Here is a 20,000-nt window from a genome sequence, read left to right as displayed (position 1 = left end):
CTGTCTTTCCTAGTTCAGTGAGCACTCTGGGAGTTTTTTAGAAGCCATCTAAGTGGATCTGGTTTGGTACTAGAGGCAAGGCCAAGTAGGCTACAAAGGTTGATCCTTGAATCCCCACCGGCCTACAGGTAAACTGACAGGAATGAGGATCATTATTGGCAAACTGCAGATGCTGTCTTGCAGTCCTTTGCGAGAAATGACAAACTAAAGTAATAGAGGTTTGGTAGGTGATAACACTGTCTTAGCTGATCTCTGTATGTGTGGTTAGAGAGCTGGACTAGTAAGGTGATGGATGGATGGAATTAGATAAACTATTAGTGGCGTTGAGGAGCAGTGAAACTCACAGGGACAGGGGTTGGCCACAAAGCCACAGATGTAATGTCACCTCACATACTGTAGTGTAGTGCCACCACCACCAACACACAACCAGGTTATGGGTAGGACAGGCATGTACACATACATGAGAGCGTAGAGAGTGTAGTCCAACTGGAGAACTGCAACCCAGTCTCAAAACAAACAACTATCACAGTCACACCAGACAGGGACAGTGTCATATAAACACAGATATACTGTAGAATCATATGGTGCATGTGAACCAACACAAACATGTTGGATGCAGAACACCAAATGTCTGAAACATATAAACATTTACAGTCCAACAGTAGACTGACAGACGGAAAGAAACACTCATCTCAGCATAAATAATACCTGTGACATGTGTGATGTGTGTCTCGCTCTCTCTTTCTCCCTGTTTAGTGTTTTTAGCGTAATGGAGTTTTTCCCAGGGAGGTCTTATCTAGAGAGCTGAGGGCTGCAGCCACTAATCTGCAAGAGAGAAGAGCGTGGGAGAGAGAGAGAGAGAGAGAGAGAGAGAGAGAGAGAGAGAGAGAGAGAGATGGCTGTAAACACTTTCCATGCACAACCTCTCCTGAAAACTGAAGGGCTGAAAGCTTTTTTTAAAGCACTTATCTTTATCTATCATAAAAAATACCCAATATGCCCTTTTCAGTTATCAAATGGGATTGTAGAGGCTGTCACAATAATCAAAAAAAATACATACCATTTATTACATACAGTGTACATAACAATACCCTCCTGAACATAAAATTGTGCTAATATTAATCTGCTAACATTTCAAAGGTGGTCAAGTCATAGGTTTACGAGCAGGAGCCCCTGTAGGAAAACTGAGATTGGCCAAATTGTTCATGATTACCATGAATTTTATCACATGGAAATCAAGCTAATCAAGTGAATCTTTCGTTGAAGTTCAATATGACCTGCACTTGGGAAATATGATTGTCATCTCTTGCATCCACTGAAGAAGGCAGAAGTCGAAATGTCTAGCTGCACTAACAATGGACATCATTTTGAATAATTGAATTAACAAGAAAAAACTTCTTCCTGAGTGTTTTGAACTTTATTGGAGTCTCTTTGCTCTGGAGTGATCCAGCACTGGATTAAACTAAAATAAGACTTTTTTTGTGGGTGAGAACATTGGTTCTTAAGCAATTGAAGTAAGTTCAAAGCATTTAATCTTCAAATCACTAGCTAATCAAGCAACAAGAGACATTAGATCGTTACAAGTAGCACAGAACTCCTTGGCAGCAAAGTCAGTGGATCTAAATACATACATTATATAATCAAACACATGATTAGCAATTCAAAATAAGTGGTTCAGACTCTAGCTTTAATTGCAGGGTGGGAGACATAGATCTATATTGTTTCAACCATGCCCATAATGCATAACTTCTGGATAGAGGGGAGAAACTATAAATAGCAATAGCCTGAGCATGAGCACACAGCTGCCTCTTTAAGCACCACTGGATATATTTGGCAGCCTTTGAGATGGGGAGGCAGGAGAATGAGCGACAGCAGAAAAGAAGTGTCTAATAAAAGCATGGACTCTTCTCCCACTCCCCCACACTGCAGCTCAGCAGAGACGCTTCAATAGCCTGAAGTCCATGGGTTTAGGTACCACTCTTAACATGCCATGCAGCACAGGCTCAATACACACACACAACACAATTTACATGCAGGGGCAATGTTTCTCTCAATAATAATACACTGTATACATGAATTCATTATCTTATCATTACAAATAAACAATTCATGGAGTGCAGCCGTTCGCATCTCAAACATAATTGTATGAGCCAGCAATGGCCCAGAAATGAGACTATGTAGTCTAATCATATGCACTGAGGGTACCTCCCACACGTCCAACAAGTCTGTCTATCAAATTCCGATACTAGACCTACTAGACCTAGATCTTAACATAGCTGACAATATTATCTCAGGAAGTCTTGACCGTGTCTGTTACAGTAACATCACACAGAAAGTGGTTACGTCAGTCAAATGACACGTGCTGTCACTGCAGAGTAGGTGGTGACAGTTGAGGCAGTAGATGAGGTAGGCTAAGCGGCATTGTGTCACCAGTTGGCGGTTGGCGGCGGCGATGGCAGGCTGTTAGCACGTAGTGTTAATGAGACCTTTTCATGGGTGTGGGTGGAGGAGGCTGGAGATGTTGGCACATCCTGCACATGGGGAGCTCGCGCCAGCGCCATGTAAGGTGGAGCAGTTTGCCAGCTGAGCTTGGAGCAGCAGATGGGGAATGAGATCTGGCTTTCTTCCTCCCATCCTGAAGTGCTCACTGACTGTCCATGATGAGCACAGCCTGTGCAGCTGGGACCCTCCTCTGCAATGATTAGCTTCCGGAGAGCCAGTCCAAATAACTGTTTAAAGGAGTTATTAACTCGTCATGTGACAGTCAGTAACCCCAGAGAAAGACTTTATCCATATGAAAACATCCAGGACATGTCAAGATGTGAGGCTGATGGAAGCCAAACAGAGTTCTGATTAAAGCAAACTCCTCCAAACCTTTGATCAAAACCATCTATCATTTTACTAAGCATTACAATGGTCTTTTGTCATGTCTCCCACTCAACCAGGACAACATCTTAACATGACAATTAAGGTTCTGTGACTTGTACCTAATCAAGCAATCTCTATTCTATTACACAAAGAGCTTCTCATTAGCTACAGTAAGCAATACAAAGGACATCAGTTCCCAAAACCACCATGGCAATCAATCTTTCTGTGGTTTGAATAATGTGTGTTCTGACTCAGTGCTGTTGAAGAGGAGAAGAGGAGAGAAAAGGTTGCATCCCAGTCATGGTGCTGTACCACAGTCAGACTGCTGGCTTAACCAGGGTTCAGTGTTATGGGCTGTGGGCATCAGCAATGAATCACAATGGTGGTGACACAGATTCTCTATAGCTCCCAGCGCTGGTCCTAACTAGTCCTTTTTGTCCTGTTGTACCTACCCGTCTACCTCTCATCTCTGCAGATGACAAAGCAGGGCTATTCTGTGGTCACGACACAACAGCAATGCAGTAATCTCATTGGCACATGAGCACTACTGTCTCTCAAACGAACCACAGACAGCAGACTGTCAATCAGGACACAAGGGGGCTCCTGAAAATGACACTTGAGGATACAGGGGAAGTCAGAGTCGCAAGGCTCTACTCTCATCACGACTCACATTAACATGCAGAGATCTGCGCTTCAGAGAGCTAAGCTACCTCGGTCTGCTCTCTCTCTCTCTCTCTCTCTCTCTCTCTCTATCTCTTTCTCTCTCTCTCTCTCTCTCTCTCTCTCAGTGACATTTCCCAGTGCTCCATCCTGCCCCCTGACATGTAAACACACGTCTAAATAAACAGAACAGCAGCTCTCCATTCCTCCTCAGCACTAGAACAGCGAATGCAAACAGTTTTACCCCCATTGAAGACATTCTAAACGTTCCCCTCCATGCATTTCCTACTTAAGAGATCCTCGCTCACTCTATGCACCATGGTTCACCTTCTCTCCCTCCTCCTAGAATCAATTGCAAATGTAGAAGGTAAGAGTGTACTGTACCTCAGAAACAGTCCATCAGTAGCCAGCTCAGCCAAAGTGAAGAGGTGGAAGACTGGGGATTCATGTTTGATGACAATGGTAGGACAAAGTAAGGCAAGTGGGTATTTGTTCCACCCTTTATCTAATGTAATTAGCTGCCTCCACTTTTCTTCCCACCTGAGTGGAACCTGTTTCGATATAAACAACAACAACAACAACAACAACATCAAGTCACCAACTACCAGTGCCTTGCCAACAACAACAAGAAATCAAGATCTAGAAAAACAGACTGCTTTAATACCAGCCTGTCAAATCAAAAAGTGCATAACTATTAGCAGTGAGGAGAATGTGAGAGCTCATCTAGAAGAACCGATGGCACGCCACAGCGACAAGCAGCACAATTATAAACAAAGACGGCATCTTAGAGAATCGTGACAACGAACAACTCTGCTCTGCTTCTCCTGGAGAAGCTCTGGTACAATAAGTGCGTTCGGCTCATTATATCCCATCTCACTGAGCTGCTCTGTCGATAGGGTCAGTCATGCTGAGATGATGACATGAGCTAATAAAGAGACCGCAGCAGTGTCTTCACACCTGTGTCTGTCTCTGTTGTTCCCCTGTCATAGATATCAACCCCCCCCCCCTCTCTTATTAGAGGCAGATAGACACAGAGCAGTACTTACTCAGACCTCGCCAGTGCTGACACTGCTTCTCTGAGGATCCAGCCTAGAGGGACCACGTCCTCATCCAGAAAGCCCGATCATGTGGGGTCTTGCCGGGAAGCCACCGGCCGGCGCAAGAGCTTTGCTGGTTGATCCAAACTGGGGATGTCATCTTTACTGTAGAAAGTAGAGCTCCAGGGAGGGGGAGATGTGCCCTGGCAGGAGAGAGAGCCGTGTGCTGTGAGAGCAAGGCTAGATCAGCAACAGAGGGACAGAGTGGAGGAGAGAGGGAGGGACTGGAGGAGAGAGAAACTGCATCGTAGAGTAATGCAGTAGACCAGTGAAAATACAATCACATAGACACTGGGAAGCTCTCTCTCTCTCTCTCTCTCTATTTATCTTGCCCTCACTCACCCTCACTCTCTCTCTCTCCCTCCCTCCCTCCCTCCCTCTCCCTCTCCTCACACTGCAGCAGCTCTTGCTAATAATCAAAGAGCCATGCAGCCTGAATCACTGCCTAAACTATGAGTTTTCTCCATAGAACCACACATTTTAGCAATGACTGCTCACACTCATGCCATGTGTGTATTTGCACCATTATGCGTATGATGTTTCATATGGAAAACAAAAACAATTTGACATTTAATTGAGAGTTTGGTCAAATAATTGCTCTTAAAAGGGTAAACCATTGTGGACACATGAACGTTTTTCCACCACTACTTAAAAGTTACACTAAACCTCCAATAACTAAAGAGTTAAATTCAAAACCACTCATACATCGATTTCACAACCTGCTGGTTGGCCTCTGTCACTGTCTGGATGGATGCTGACATAAATCAAGCAACACGTCACCCCGACACCACCATCACTCACACATACAGTACAGCAGCACACACTCACACACACAAACACAAACACACACATACACACACACACACACCTCACTTTGAAGGGCATGACAGAGAAATTAAACAGCTCAAAGGTCCTGCAAGCCAAACACTGACTGTGATCACGGTCACCCCTACCATGGTGGGAGCATGGCCCTTGGACTGTAACTACTGTATCTCACACCAGGTCCAAATAAAATGGAAAAAAGTAGTTGAACTAAGGATCATTAATTTTACAATGCTAATCCAATGAGATGTGTATATACGGTATATATATATATATATATATATATATATATATATATATATATATATATATATATATATATATATATATATATATATATATAAATATATAAATATATATATAAATATATATTTATAAATACTGGAGGTATGTTATGTATTATGAGCCAATAGCTAAATTGCTTCAGACTAGTGTTTCCATCAAGCAGTTCTCCTAATCTGAACACAAATCTGGGTCTGCCAAAGAGCAAATTCAGTAAAAACCCTCAGTTAGAAATTTCTCCAAGCAGACATTCGTCTGATTCTAGGGTATGAGGTCATGGTCCATGACAACAATGCATTTGCCTGTTGACAAGTGCGAGCAATTAAATTCAAATTCAAATTCAAAAACATGCAATGCAAAGTGTTTTCTTCATGTGCTTCATTTTCCTTGGGAGACCCTTTGAAGTGTAAATAATTGGTATGGTTTATAAATAGAGCCCACTTTTGGCTCAAGATATTAATATATGTAATGCAGTGTTGCCAGAGCGACGAGATCAATAACAACGCTGCTGTATTTCCAACTCTGCAGACAGACTTTTCACATCTGCCAATTCATGAAACCTTTCCTTTACTGAGGCATAACCAGCAGTCACACAACTGTGGAATGATTGCAATATGTTTCCAATATAGCACACGTGTAAATCGATTGCATAATTAGCAGAACTTGGGTCAGATCTGACTAATGTTGCTTCACGTTGGTGTGTACAGCACACATCATGGAAATGGTTATGGGTTTGCGCTGAGAGGATATGAGGAGGACTTGAAGCTTTTGCTAAGGCTTTCTGCTGATGTTACCTAGCAACAAGGTATTGTATGTCCCTAAGGCCAAATGTACTGTAGCTTTATATCGAAGAGAAGGGAGAGCATATACTGTAAGCTTATAACGGTCCCTCAGTATGTAATATTATGTTGATAAGAAACATTATGTTTTTCATGCATTTAGGTCAGACAAGACAACCTGAAGGATCAAGAAGGTAAACAGCTCTGTGGTAAAACATTTTCAGTGGTTTTCTAGTTTTGAGTGAAGTGGAGATGTATTTAGGAAAGGATAATTACTCACCCTAAATTCAGTCAACAGCTCTTTTTCACAAAGTATAAATGTAGCCTATTGGATTCTAAGATGCCTATTCTATGATTTATTTATTTTTTTGTGCAATGATACAATATGATTATGGTATTTGAGTCTCAAGGATTTGTTCCCTCAGCAAAGACGATCAATAAGGTGTAATAACTCAATCAGATAGATCCCTTAATGCAGCAGACCATCCATAAGGTTCTCCAAACTCAAGAGTTAGTAATGAAATATTGCCCTCCATTGGTCCAGAATGAAATGACAGTACAGGGGATAATGCTTGATATTTTATGCAAGGTCTTTCTCTGGTCTCCTTGCATAACATAGTGCAGTCTAGAGGTGAGGCCTTTTTCTTTGCTTCTTCTAACAAGCAGTCGTCACTGTATCCCACCAAGCATTTTGTATCCTATATTCTATCCCAGATAGAATCCGATCAGATCCCCCGAAATCATAGTATCTATAGCATAATTTTCATGTGGGCTTGATTAAAAAAATCTGCATTGAATATACATGATTTATTCGTTAATTAAAATGTTGTAAAGAATAGTGTTGGCTGCCAAAAACAGAATAAAGCTTCAGTATGCTGTCTGAAGGATACAATATCAGGTTTTCTCCACAGAGGGAGCTACTGTATATCCACATCAATCCTGCAGAGGAATTGCAAATGTTTGTTTACAAGAAATGTGTATCTTCATTTCCAGGGCCTCAAGTATTTTGGGAGGCAGGGAGTTCAACCCAATCAATGTACTGTACATGCAAATGACTGAGAATAGAATATGAGGTTTATATAAAAACCCAAATTGAATTCATGTCAAATTCTCATCAAGAAATTATGGTGGTGTTCATGATGCAGATAATTATGATAATGACATTTGCAGTTTGGGGGGAAATTATAATTTAGGCATATCTGCTGTTTTGTAATAATGAGATTAAAGTTTGGTTTTCTTTCAACTGTGGGCAGCAACAGCCTACAATAACAAGAGCACTTAATCAACCACTCTCAGGGACGCTGCTAGAAACTTGAGGCCCTATGAAATTGGGCCCCCTAAACCTAGTCCTTATAATAATAATAATAATAATAATAATAATAATAATAATAATAATAATAATAATGAAAACAACAACAACAATAATCATCATCGTCATCATCATCATCATAATAGTGGTTAATGAGGACCCCTGGCAGTGAAGGACCCTCGGAATCGTCCTATATGCCTCCCCCTTCCCCCCTTACGGCTCCCCTGACCACTCTGATTGCATCAAACCAATGTTCCTCACGTTTCTACTCTTTTCCGAAACCATCCATGCGATTACATAGCCATGCTGAATTGAGCCGGCTGACCCACTTTGTTTGTGTCCTTAGGCCTACTTGATAATCCATAGAACATGCTTTTGTTTGGAACCGTTCGTTTTCTTTGCACAGCATGGTACTTTCATCTTGAGATATGCACGAGTCAGATGATCTTAATTCAGTCTGATGATGAAAAAGTCATGTTGTGAGCCTACAGTAGCCTATACCAAGACATAAATTAGGTATAAGGTAAATAGATTTTGAGAAAATGTAATTGAGTAAAACGAGTAGTAGGCTATAAAACATGTTTAGCTTTATGCTCTCTCTCTCTCTCTCTCTCTCTCTCTCTCTCTCTCTGTCTTTCTCTATGTAGCATCTGCTTTGTCTTACCCCCGGGCCCTCTCTGTCTGGACTGATGTAAATCACTGACGGTTAATGACATTGGGGTCTTTTTTTTTCTTTTCTTTTTTTAAAGAAAACGTCTCCCGTCGATTTAGATTGCTGAAAACACTCTCACATGTACGCCTAATCCCAAAAAAACAAAAATATGGCGTTATCATTCTTAACCAATAGACGGACAGGTTGTAACAGGTTGCTGCTGACGTCTTTAGGCCGACCAGCTGCATGGGGCGCGCATACGGCGCATTCCAGGGAGGAAAGTAGGTGGGGCCATTAAGCTCGCGCCACGGTAGAGTGGGTATCTTGGATATCTAGCCGAGGCCTAATTGGTTATGCAAAAATGCCTCCGGTATAACAGAGACAACAATTATGGGGAGCTGGGACCCCGCCGCAACGGGGTGGATAGATCGACTATTTAGAGTTCGCCAGGGTGGCTAATGTGTGGACAAAACACTCTTTGGACCGGCAGTTTCTTTAGGCTGCAGAAAGGGTCGTCGACTGCAGAGGAAGTGGCACTATTTCTGGATTATGCACGCGCGGCTTGATGTGAAGTGTAGTTGAAGAGCCTAGTGGAGAGCTACAGACAGCTGCTGTGATTTTGGCTAGTAGCTAATAAACTAGGAACCGCATCTATGGAGTTATTAACGATAAGAGGATCCGGTCAACCGGATTTATTGACAGAGCGGGCTCAGCCGGAATAAATCGGTTGGCTAATCTCTCTGTTTTTTGTCCGCCGGGCGGCAATGTCCGCTTTCTGCCTCGACCTGTACAGACCTTCCGCCGAGCTTTCAGCACCACCCGAGCTGGACAGCGACTGCATGGAGCACCCGCTGGATCAGGGAAACACAACCCCACAAGAAACAGGAGGATTTCAGGGCCACTCGCTGCTACACACCGGCTCTGGAGGCCTCGGGATGGCGTTGGAAGAGGAGTTAGCCATGCTCACTGGAGAGCGAGAGGAAGAGGAAGAGTTATCAGCCTTGGATACGCCTGTTATGGGACAAAATACAGACTTGTTGTCGCTCTTCCGACAAAAGGAAAAGGACTTGGTTTTAGCTGCTAAACTCGGCAAGGCACTGCTAGAGCGAAACCAAGACTTGACTCAGCAATATGAAAAAATGAACAAAGATCTTAACGAGAAATTAGAGGTAAGGCATGCCAGTGTAGCCCATCAATAATATATTAATTGATAAAGGCCTATAATATACTTAGCCTATACCTACAGTAGCCTATACTTAGCCTATTCCTATACTTAGCCTATACCAGTGACATTGGGTTTGACATGCATTCAGCCTGTTTTGTGATACAGCTCATACGTGGGATAGCCTATGTGATATTGCTTTGAGTTTTTCATGTTCAGAATCCCCCACTGCCCAGCACGTGCCCTGGGGAGGAACAAAGCCTAATCCCCTATAAAGTCCCCATACTGTATCTACTGTACATCTGCTCACGACTCTCTGATCTCCTACCATCAGCGCCTGATTGTTTACTATAATTATTTCAAAGACCTCTAGGAGGACATACATTGTTTTACTGCATACGCCCTTAGTCTTCATATAGTACTACCTTAGTCTGCATACTACTTTAGTTTTACGACCTTGTTCCTGGCTGATCACACCTCTTTGTCCAGTGATGGATTGATCAGTGCCCTGCCTTAATTGGTCTGTTCTTGACTGATGAAATCAACTACATGTATCTAATAGTGCCTGAGTTCTAGGCCATCCCTCCATGATCCAGGCTGTTATTTTTCTGCGGTCGAATAACCCGACCCAGTCCAGAGCCCTAGTTATAGCCCTCCTAGCTCTAACCCTCCTAGCTCTAACCCTCCTAGCTCTAACCCTCCTACTGTAGCTCTAACCCTACTAGCTCTAACCCTCATAGCTCTAACCCTCATAGCTCTAACCCTCATAGCTCTAACCCTCATAGCTCTAACCCTCCTACTGTAGCTCTAACCCTCCTAGCTCTAACCCTCCTAGCTGTAGCCCTCTTACTGTAGCTCTAACCCTCCTAGCTCTAACCCTCCTAGCTCTAACCCTCCTAGCTCTAACCCTACTAGCTCTAACCCTCCTAGCTCTAACCCTCCTAGCTCTAACCCAGCCCCTCTGTCTGGCAGCACCTGGAGCAGGAGAAGCACGAGCTGCGGCGGCGCCTGGAGCGTCGGGAGGGCGTGTGGGAGGGCCGCGTGGCGGAGCTGGAGACGGACGTCCAGCAGCTGCAGGGAGAGCTGGAGCGCCATCAAGTCCAGCAGAGAGAGGCTGACCGGGACAAGACCCGGGCCGTCAGCGAGCTGTCGGAACAGAACCACCGGCTTCTAGAGCAACTCAGTCAGGTGAGCGAGAGACCCACGGGTCTGTGGCTCTGGGCTCTGGACTCTCAGTCCCCCACACGGCATGACTCAGTCTGACCTGTTCAGAAAGAGCACCGTCCTTCAATGTTGGCCGGACACACCTGCATACTGTTCATGTCTTCTTCAATCTCAGTCTGTGTCCATCACATATACTCATCAAAGTTTAAAGGAGAATTCCACCCTAGAACAACATGAGGCTCAACAACTAGACACCCACAAAAGAATAAAGAAAAATGTGGTTTCCTTGACTATAGTTGCTCCATGTAAACAAAGCATGTTCACGAAGTCTGCACTTCCGGGAGTTTGCCGTGTCGTAACGCGTCGACAAATCTCCGGAAGCAAAATAACGAGGACTACAACAACAAAAAACGTCTCGGAGGACGGGGACTCAAGTGCACCATGCTAACCCTCTAGCTCTAGCCTACCCTATAAAGTTAGTTCAACAAAACAAAAAATATGCGATCGCACACACTCACACAAAAGATGACAACTGACAACTGAGTATTTTGGCATTGTCAGTGTTTTTCTTCAATAACATATAGCTAGATACAGGGTCTGACAAATGTTCTGAGTGAGAAATGTTCGCTCGAGAGATAATGATGGCTACCGCTGTTGTTCTGCCGAATTCCTACTCCGTTCACCTCCTCCTGATAGCTCAGCTTTGTGCAATGCATGCTGGTCAATTGAGTCTTTCAAAATAACAGCGTATGTAACCACCACATTCAGTTTATTGAACTTATTATTAAAAATAATGACATTTTCTGGTTTGGTTTAAGTTCATTGTAAACAAGACATATATTCCATGTGTTTAGAGGCTACAAAATTATAGACTTGAATTCTCTTTTAAATAGAGAGGTTCACTGGGTATACTAAATAATGTAGAAGGGTTGGACCGCTTACATCTTATGAAACTTACCTTTTGATGTTAACTACAGGGGTTGATTTTATTGCAAATGTAACCAGTTAGTCAAATGGATTATATGTCTTTTGTGTTCCTAAAAAGGACACAGCAAGAGCAGGGGGGAGTGGGTGAGAGAGCATGACAGTAAGATTGGCTGGGGGGAAGGTTAAATGAAGCCAGAGTGATGTGAAGAACATGTGTCAGACCTAAGACAAGCTGTGATTGATTCCTCCCTATGGTGGGTCTGTATTGACGGAGCCAAGGGGTTGGCAGTGCTGTAGGTAATACTGTTGATTAGACTCTGCTAAGAGGCTGAGCTGACAGACAGCTCTGCATCCACTAGTCTAATCTCTCAGTCTCAACCAGAAAAGGAACACACTGCTCTGACAGAATGTTCCATTGCCCTCGGGCCCAAATTCCTCATTAGGGAAATTAACTTCTGACGTTTCTTCTCTTTTTTAAAGGACAGGTTTGGAATTTAGCATTATAAGCCATGTTATAAGGTTATTGACAATCATATACAGCGGCCGATATCAAAGTTTCGTCAAACGGTGCACTCTTGAAATATAGCCTGTCGCCGCTAACACACTCAATGGATCCATAGGCGCATAGACAAAATCCCTCAAGAACACCATAAACTCTCGTTTTCAAAGACAGGAAACTCACCGAGTGGTCACTGGTGTCCGCTGATGTTCTGGCTAAAAAGTATGCTTCCGATTGGGTTTTATTGATCATATTATATCCATTGATTTGTATTGACAACAAAGCCAGAGATGTTAAGATTTTGTTTATGCATCTATGAATCCATTGGGTGTGTCAGCGGCGACGGGCTTTATCTCAAGAGTGCACCGTTTGACGAACCTTTGATATATCGGCCGTTGTATATGATCGTAAATAACCTTAAAACATGGCTTATAATGTTAAATTCCGAACCTGCCCTTTAACCGACCTGTGAAGATACATCACACAGTGGTTCAGGTTACCAGTGACACGAGGCAGCACGCGTGTTCAGTCAAACTGTTCGGCTGTGTCATGCTACTCTGCATGTTACAGAGATATCCCTGCCTATATTGACACCCATAAGCCCAGTATGGCCCCTTGCTCTGCTCTCTCTCTCGGTCTGAAAAAGCTCTTCACCACAGAAAGTGTTCCTTCATCCAGGGGGCTGTAGGATGCCACCTTTCAGATGACTTGCGAGACCCAGATCATGAGACAACCAGGCGGCGCCCACTGAGTTGCTCTGGGCTGGTGACACTGGTGGCAGTGTTCTCAGTATGGCTGACACTGCCTGTGGAGCTGCTGTCTCTCCTGGGAATATATCAGGCAGATGCTGCCTCCACAGCCCAGCATGGAGGGGGTTGTTTCTTGCTGTATATATATAGACCTCCTCCTCACCAGATCCTCTGCTGCTGTGGGCTTCTTCTGATGCAGACACAACAGGGCTCTGTACCGTAGGTCTGGACCTGCTCTCCCTCTCTGAACAGATGCAGTCAGCTGCCTGGCCTGCTACCTATGATCAGAGTCCCATCATGGCCAATGTGCCCAGAATGGCTGTGTGCTATTGTTAGCTAGGTCCTTAACATAATTAAATTGCAGTAGACAGTAGAAGCAACCTTGGTAGACATACAGTATGTAGATATTTCCTCATAGTGAACCATGTTAGCTATGCTTTTGCCTTTATGAGTCAGTGTTATTCATGACTCCTAATCGATTGTATTGATCTGGGACCCATGATTCACGGCTGTCAGGAGCCTCAGAGACCTGTGTAATCGAGTGAATGGGGTCAGCATCTGTAGCGCCCCTGTTGCTAAGGCATGGCCTGCTTACTCTGCATAGCGTGAGTGGAGTGAATCCACGTTACCCTGAGAAAGGCCTCCAGTAGTAAAGCCACCAGAGGACTTCTGGCTATTTTAATGTGTACTTTCTGTCTGTCCCCATAATTTCCCCTTGAACAGTATCAGTCTTCCTGGGACATAAGTAGGTGTGTGTGTGTGGGGGGGGGGGGGGGGGGGGGGGGGGGTTGAGAGAGAGGGAGAGAGATATCCCAAAATATGATTTGTTGGCCATCAAATCATTTACACTGTCAGAATATAGGAATGTTCATTAATCAAATAAAGTTGTTAGCACAACGATGCCTTCTCCATAGTACCCAGAACATGGTTCAGTTTTGTAAGGCTTACTATAACTTACTATAATGTGTAAACCAAGCTTTGGATGTGATTAGACTACAAACACGACTAGGGATTGACGTGAGTCATGTTCAAAGTCCAGTTCAAAATAAAACACACACATAAGTGCTAATCTGTTGCAGGCGGCATGACGTCAAATGAGCTGGCGGGATCCTCTTTGTGTTCGTCAGTTCCGCTGTGGGTAATTCCAGAAAAAGCGTATTATTCTGAGCCAAAGATGTTCGATCGTAGCAGATTTGGAAGAGGAGTACATTTTTTAGTCAATTGTTTTTTTATCAGAGTCTACGATTGGCTGCAGTAGGAATGACCTTGGTGTGGCAGGGCTGGCCTAAGATGCATGGTAAAATGCAGCACTGCAGGGATTAGGCTGTAATCCTGTGTAATAGCCTCGCCTCATGCATTTAATCAGGAGGCGCCAGAACAACACTGCTCTACTGCACTCACGGACAATTGAAAACTGTGACACCTGTGAAATTATCTACAGTAGCAAATGAGGATATATTTGCATGTATGAGTCAAAACTATTTATATCAATCTAATTATATATGCTAGTGCACACACAGTGCCCATGGGCCTGTTGTGGTTTGTAGATCATCTATCTATCTATCTATCTATCTATCTATCTATCTATCTATCTATCTATCTATCTATCTATCTATCTATCTATCTATCTATCTATCTATCTATCTATCTATCTATCTATCTATCTATCCATCTATCTATCTATCTATCTATCTATCTATCTATCTATCTATCTATCTATCTATCTATCTATCTATCTATCTATCTATCTATCTATCTATCTATCTATCTATCTACCAGTGATTCAATCTGTGACCCATAAAGCAATCTCTGCAGGGCTCCACATGTAGGCTATAGAAGCATTACTCACAACACCAGGGGCAGATAAATCGACCGAATTAGTTAAAATTCACCATTCAAATCATCACCTCCGCCATACACCAGAAACCGTAACAAACGCATTTTGTTGTTTTTCTTTCATGCCAGAAACCGGAACAAATGCACCTAATGATCTAAGATCAGATTTATGCCTGTTCAAAATGCACTTGCCGGGACAGTTTTCTCTACCTCTAGAATGTGTCTGAAGTGGAATTAGTGATTGGAAACAGATTTTGTTTTAATACTATTTTGAGTAGAACACATGTTTTAAAACACAATATATTTGAAAGACCTTTATTCTGAAATTCCGCAGTGAATGTTCTGGAAGTGAAATTAGTTTCTGAAATGTGATTAGTGATTGGAAACAGATGATTTCATTTTTATAAAATGCTGTATATGATACCTTGTTAATCTGTATAAGAGACGTCAAGACTTCCACAGTGATTTTTCCTGAGTCATAACCTCTTTGGAGAGACGCTGAAAACCCTCACATGCAGAAGGAAATAAGGCGGAGGCTGCCTTGACTGCAGTAATATTTCTGAGGGCGAACTCGTTGGTGTTTTTAAAAGCGGAAAGTCAAATAAAGCATGTGCTGATAATGCATCACAGTTTGATTGGAAGTGTCCTTATTGAGTTTTAAGGGCTGGATGCAGCAGAACTGATTGTGGCTGCCTACATGCTACATATTCACACTGTTGACCCCAAATGGCACAATAATATATGCTGATAAAACCATTTGGCTCATAAAGAAATTGGTTGCAATGTGGATAAGATATAGCTATTTAGCTGTTGTTTTTTGTTGCTTGTTCAGTGCATGATGCAAGTCGTCAGACATGCAATACTCGGCATAACGCTCCTTGGTATTGGGTTGACCATAGCACTACACAGGAGAGCAACTTCACACTACATGCTCAGGATGCTGACGAACGTAGTAATGTATGGAGCTGATTCATACATTAGCCGTTTGCCGAGATAACCGTAGGCGTACGTACCACCCTGTCTGGGGTTGGGGTGTGGGGGGACAGCCAGTCTCCTGAGACCTAATCTGATCAGAGAGGACCAGCAGGGATGGAACATTTCTTTAATGACATTATGACGCACCCTCAGAGAGAGGGAGCTCTGACTCCAGCACAAATGCCTGCATGCTTTATATTTATAACCCTGATCAAAACCCAATGATTCAGCCAACAGTCACCCAATCACACGCCCCCATAATAGCACCCCCAGTAAATTAAACCTTATTGAGGTGGTGGTTTAGAGAAATGACTCTGATCTCTAAAGTCCAGTGTTAAGCGTCGATCATCCATATGAATTTAGAGCCCTCAGATGCTGCGGGTCCTCTGCGTTATCTCCCAGTTCTTAGTCTGTACACACAGCCACGCTTGAACATGGATGCTGAGCAGTTATCCAGCTTAGCAGCTTAGATGAAGAGACATATCAGGTGGACGTCCCATAAGCCGCAAAGGAACAGAGATCAATTGCATCCTACCCTGTAGGTTTTGCCATTGGGGTTATGGATGGCGTTTCTCTTTAACTGATACTGTCAAATGAAAGACTATTGCTGTATATGTTTTCATTGGGTAATTTGTGATATGACAGTCTTGCATCTTCAGTCTAGACTGCAGGGTGTACAGTATGATATGATGACTGACTATGACGAGGGAAAATACCAGAAACATGGCCACACACAAGTCATGGCTCCACCAATCCTGTCTGTCCCTGGTTGCTATGTCAACCAGGAGGACATTGGAAATCCCTTGTGTTACCATGGGAATGTACTCTCTACAGAACTGTGCTGTAAAGCGTGATGTCAGGGACTCAATGTTCTATAGACCCACCCATGGAGAGGGATTCAACAAAAATGATCACCATGATCAAAAACTCTCATGAGTAAAAATGACCATTTTAAAAGCATCTCTTTTTTTCAGGGCTCAGATATTGTAAAGTCATCCTTCTGAATGTTTGCCAGAGATGTGCCTCTTGGTAGAGAAACTGTAGGAGAGCGCTCTTTGACTCTCTCTCTCTCTCTCTGCTGAGCCCTACTTTGTTGACCTGGATTCCGTCGCAGCGGTCCCCTGTCTCCCATGCACACTGTTGCCCTCTGATGAGGCTTGATCTGGGATTGAGGACTTTCTGCTGCAGATTAAGGGGGATGGACCTGGCAGCCCGCAGTGAAATGTCTCATTTTCACTCTGATCTAAATCTGTCAGGCCCAGTGTGCCACTGGGTCAGATGTCACGATCCCACTGTGACCGGCCTCTGTGTGTAAACCAGCTGTGTTGCATCCTGACTTGATTATGGAGGTATGAGGCATGGTCAAGCAAAATATGGTTATTTCTTTATAGACAGCACTCAGAGGACAACAGGATGGCATGCATATGAAATGATGCATCATGGATATACATGTATTTTGAGGGAAGTTATTAATTGTAAAATGCTGCTTTAACAAAGTCTCCTTGTGGTGGTCATTCAACGTGCCAGCCACCCCAATTGATCTGAAAGAGGATGGTTAAAACAGGCTGTCTCTCACACCGTATTACAACCATGAGGACGCTGAGACACAAGCAATGTGAGTTTGCAAGTGTGCAATGTAACGTGCTTGCCCATTTTGAAACAGCAGTCAGACATCTTTGCTCTGTGAAGAGGTTCTCAAAAAGCAGTAAGTTAGTAAGGCCTGTATTACAGACAATGTCTTGCAGATTCTATTGAACACCCTGTAATGTTAAATAGGGATAAACAATCAGCTATAGCCTGTGGGAATGATTTAGCCTCTGAGGGAATATACCGTAAATCCTCTAATAGTGGCTGGGACCTTTATTTACTGAGCTGCAGAGAGCCCCAGGCCTTTATTGGAGGCAGGCCTATATTATAGGCAGGCCTTTATTTCTTAAAATTAAACTCTCATGGACATAATCCCTTAATTTCAGGACTTTTATTGCAAAACATTGCACAAACCAAAAAATATGCCCTGTGTCACCAACAAATCAAATCAAAGAGGCCTACCGGTATGTAAACAGCCAGTTTACCTATTACTTACTTTCTTCCACCCACCACCAGCTAGCCGTGCTCTTTTCTTGTCAGCTAAATGCAGTTCATCCTTCTGCTTTCTCCAGTATCTGATTCTCTTCGGGTCGATGCCAAAGTGCTTTGCAGCTTGCTCTCCCGAATGTTCTGCAGCATACTGCAAAGCTCTCTCTTTAAATTTCATGTCAGACTTTCTTCTTGTCAGCGCCATGTTTGTTATCACCTCAAACAACATGCCTAGCAACCAAAACTACCGTAAAGAGCTACAGTACTAAAGAACTACCGCCCAGAGCTTTTTTTCCCCTCACTTTTTGACCCGGCCTGTATAGTGTGCCGGCCTGTATTTGTCCGTGTTGACCATGCCCCCGGCCATTATAAAGACCCAGCCTATAATTGAATACAGGCCACTATTAGAGGATTTATGGTAATCAATATTGTGACTAAAATTGCCTGAGCACATCTTGTAAACATCACATTGCCACCTAGAGGAAGACTGGTGTACTACCACTCAAACCAGTGGGTTACTAAAGGTCAATAGATTGTTTCATGGATTCAGGGTTTCCTGGACCAAAAAACCCCACCATGGTGCATATTGTGACACCTGTTGGACAATGTTGTCTGGAATCCCCCAAGGTAAAGTATGAGTAAAGTATTTATGAAAAAAGACTGATAAAGAGCCATTCAACCATACTGGCCGAGGCACAATACTAAAGAGTGTGTTACAGTATGTACATGACGTTTGTGTGAACAGTGGCCTGGCTACAGTATGTCTCTATATTCCCTCTACAAAACTGTGGCTTCACCTCACCGTTGCCATGGCAGTGATGATAATGTGAGAGCTTCCTGTGAGCAGCGCTATGCTAATGAGTTTGTGTCTGCGTGATGCAGACAGTGGGCTGATCTGGTCTCAGCCAGTGAAGGTGGTCCAGCACTGAGCTGCACCTAGAGAGATGAATGGAACATTCTGAAAAGGCAGAGTTGCTGAAAGCTGTGCTTTCACAGGAACAGTGATGGAGCTCAAATGTTCCATTTACAAGAACAGCGTGGTTGGTGACAGGTGATCAGAGTGTATGCACTGCAGTAGAGATGCATTTTATGTGTGTGTGTTTAAATGCTTTTAATGCACATATACAGCAGTGAACAGCATTTCAGCCCTCTTGGCCTTTGTCAGCATTTTTTAGACGTTTGAAGTCTTTGCACTATTATACATTGTGAAACATCATATGAATTGATGATGAAACATTGAAACATTGAGAACCTGTATGCTTTCATACAGCAGTAGAGTTGTTGAAGCTCATGTTTCAACCTTCAAGATGTGTCTCTTAGACACAGAGGAAGGTTGAATAATTGTCTATGATTTGTTGTGTGCTAACATAGGCTACTGTGTGTGTGTGTGTGTGTGTGTGTGTGTGTGTGTGTGTGTGTGTGTGTGTGTGTGTGTGTGTGTGTGTGTGTGTGTGTGTGTGTTCCTCCAGGCTGCGGAGGTTGAGAGGCAGCTGTCCACTCAGGTCCACTCCTTACGAGATGACTTCAGAGAGAAGAGCGTCTCCACCAACCAGCACATGACGCGACTGGAGATCGCACAGGCAGAGGTACATGTAGGGTCCATCCTCACATATCATTCACTAGCTTACTGGAAAATCACATCAAATATTATGCTGGCTTTTCTCTACACACAACCAACATTTTTGTTACAGTTAGATTTATTGTTCCTAAAATTATCACTGGAATTCAAGGACATGAATATTGTCGTATGCACTGTCAAGGCTGGTTATTTATTCCTCCAACCTCTTCCTCCTCTATCCATCATTTTCTCTGGCTCCCGACCCCGTATTCTAACGCTGTAATTGAATTCCTTCTCTTGACTGGAGCAGCAAGAGCTTGAAGTGAGTGGTTCTGAAAACTGAAGCTGTGGGTCTGTCTGCATGCTGCATGTCTCATTGTGGCATTCAGAAAGTGGGCCCAGTGGTTCTTCTATACTAGAGCATGGCCAGCATGTTTGGTTTAAGGAGCATGACGTATTATGTTCTTTTGTCCGTGAAACAATCAAACAGAAATTTCTGGACGGACTGGGTAAGATATCAGCCAGGTGATAGAGGATCATAGACATGATAAATTGCATAACTCTGACTCTCTGGCTCTACTCCTC

The 20,000-nt window shown here is 43.4% G+C and overlaps 1 protein-coding gene across 1 annotated transcript in view; it reads left to right on the top strand.

Annotated features, from left to right (window-relative positions):
- Positions 1-9,233: 9,233 nt before the first annotated feature.
- bicdl1 (BICD family like cargo adaptor 1) overlaps positions 9,234-20,000 on the top strand; it is a gene marked incomplete at both ends in the record, with an annotated part of 20,637 nt that continues 9,870 nt past the window's right edge. The window contains 3 exon segments of the mRNA XM_084456754.1: positions 9,234-9,638; positions 10,604-10,819; positions 19,327-19,449. Of these exon segments, the coding sequence (XP_084312880.1) occupies positions 9,234-9,638; positions 10,604-10,819; positions 19,327-19,449 (744 nt within the window).

The sequence above is a fragment of the Borostomias antarcticus genome, assembly GCF_949987555.1.
Source record: "Borostomias antarcticus genome assembly, chromosome: 23".
Lineage (NCBI taxonomy): Eukaryota > Metazoa > Chordata > Actinopteri > Stomiiformes > Stomiidae > Borostomias > Borostomias antarcticus.
This window is presented reverse-complemented; position numbering and strand designations above follow the sequence as displayed.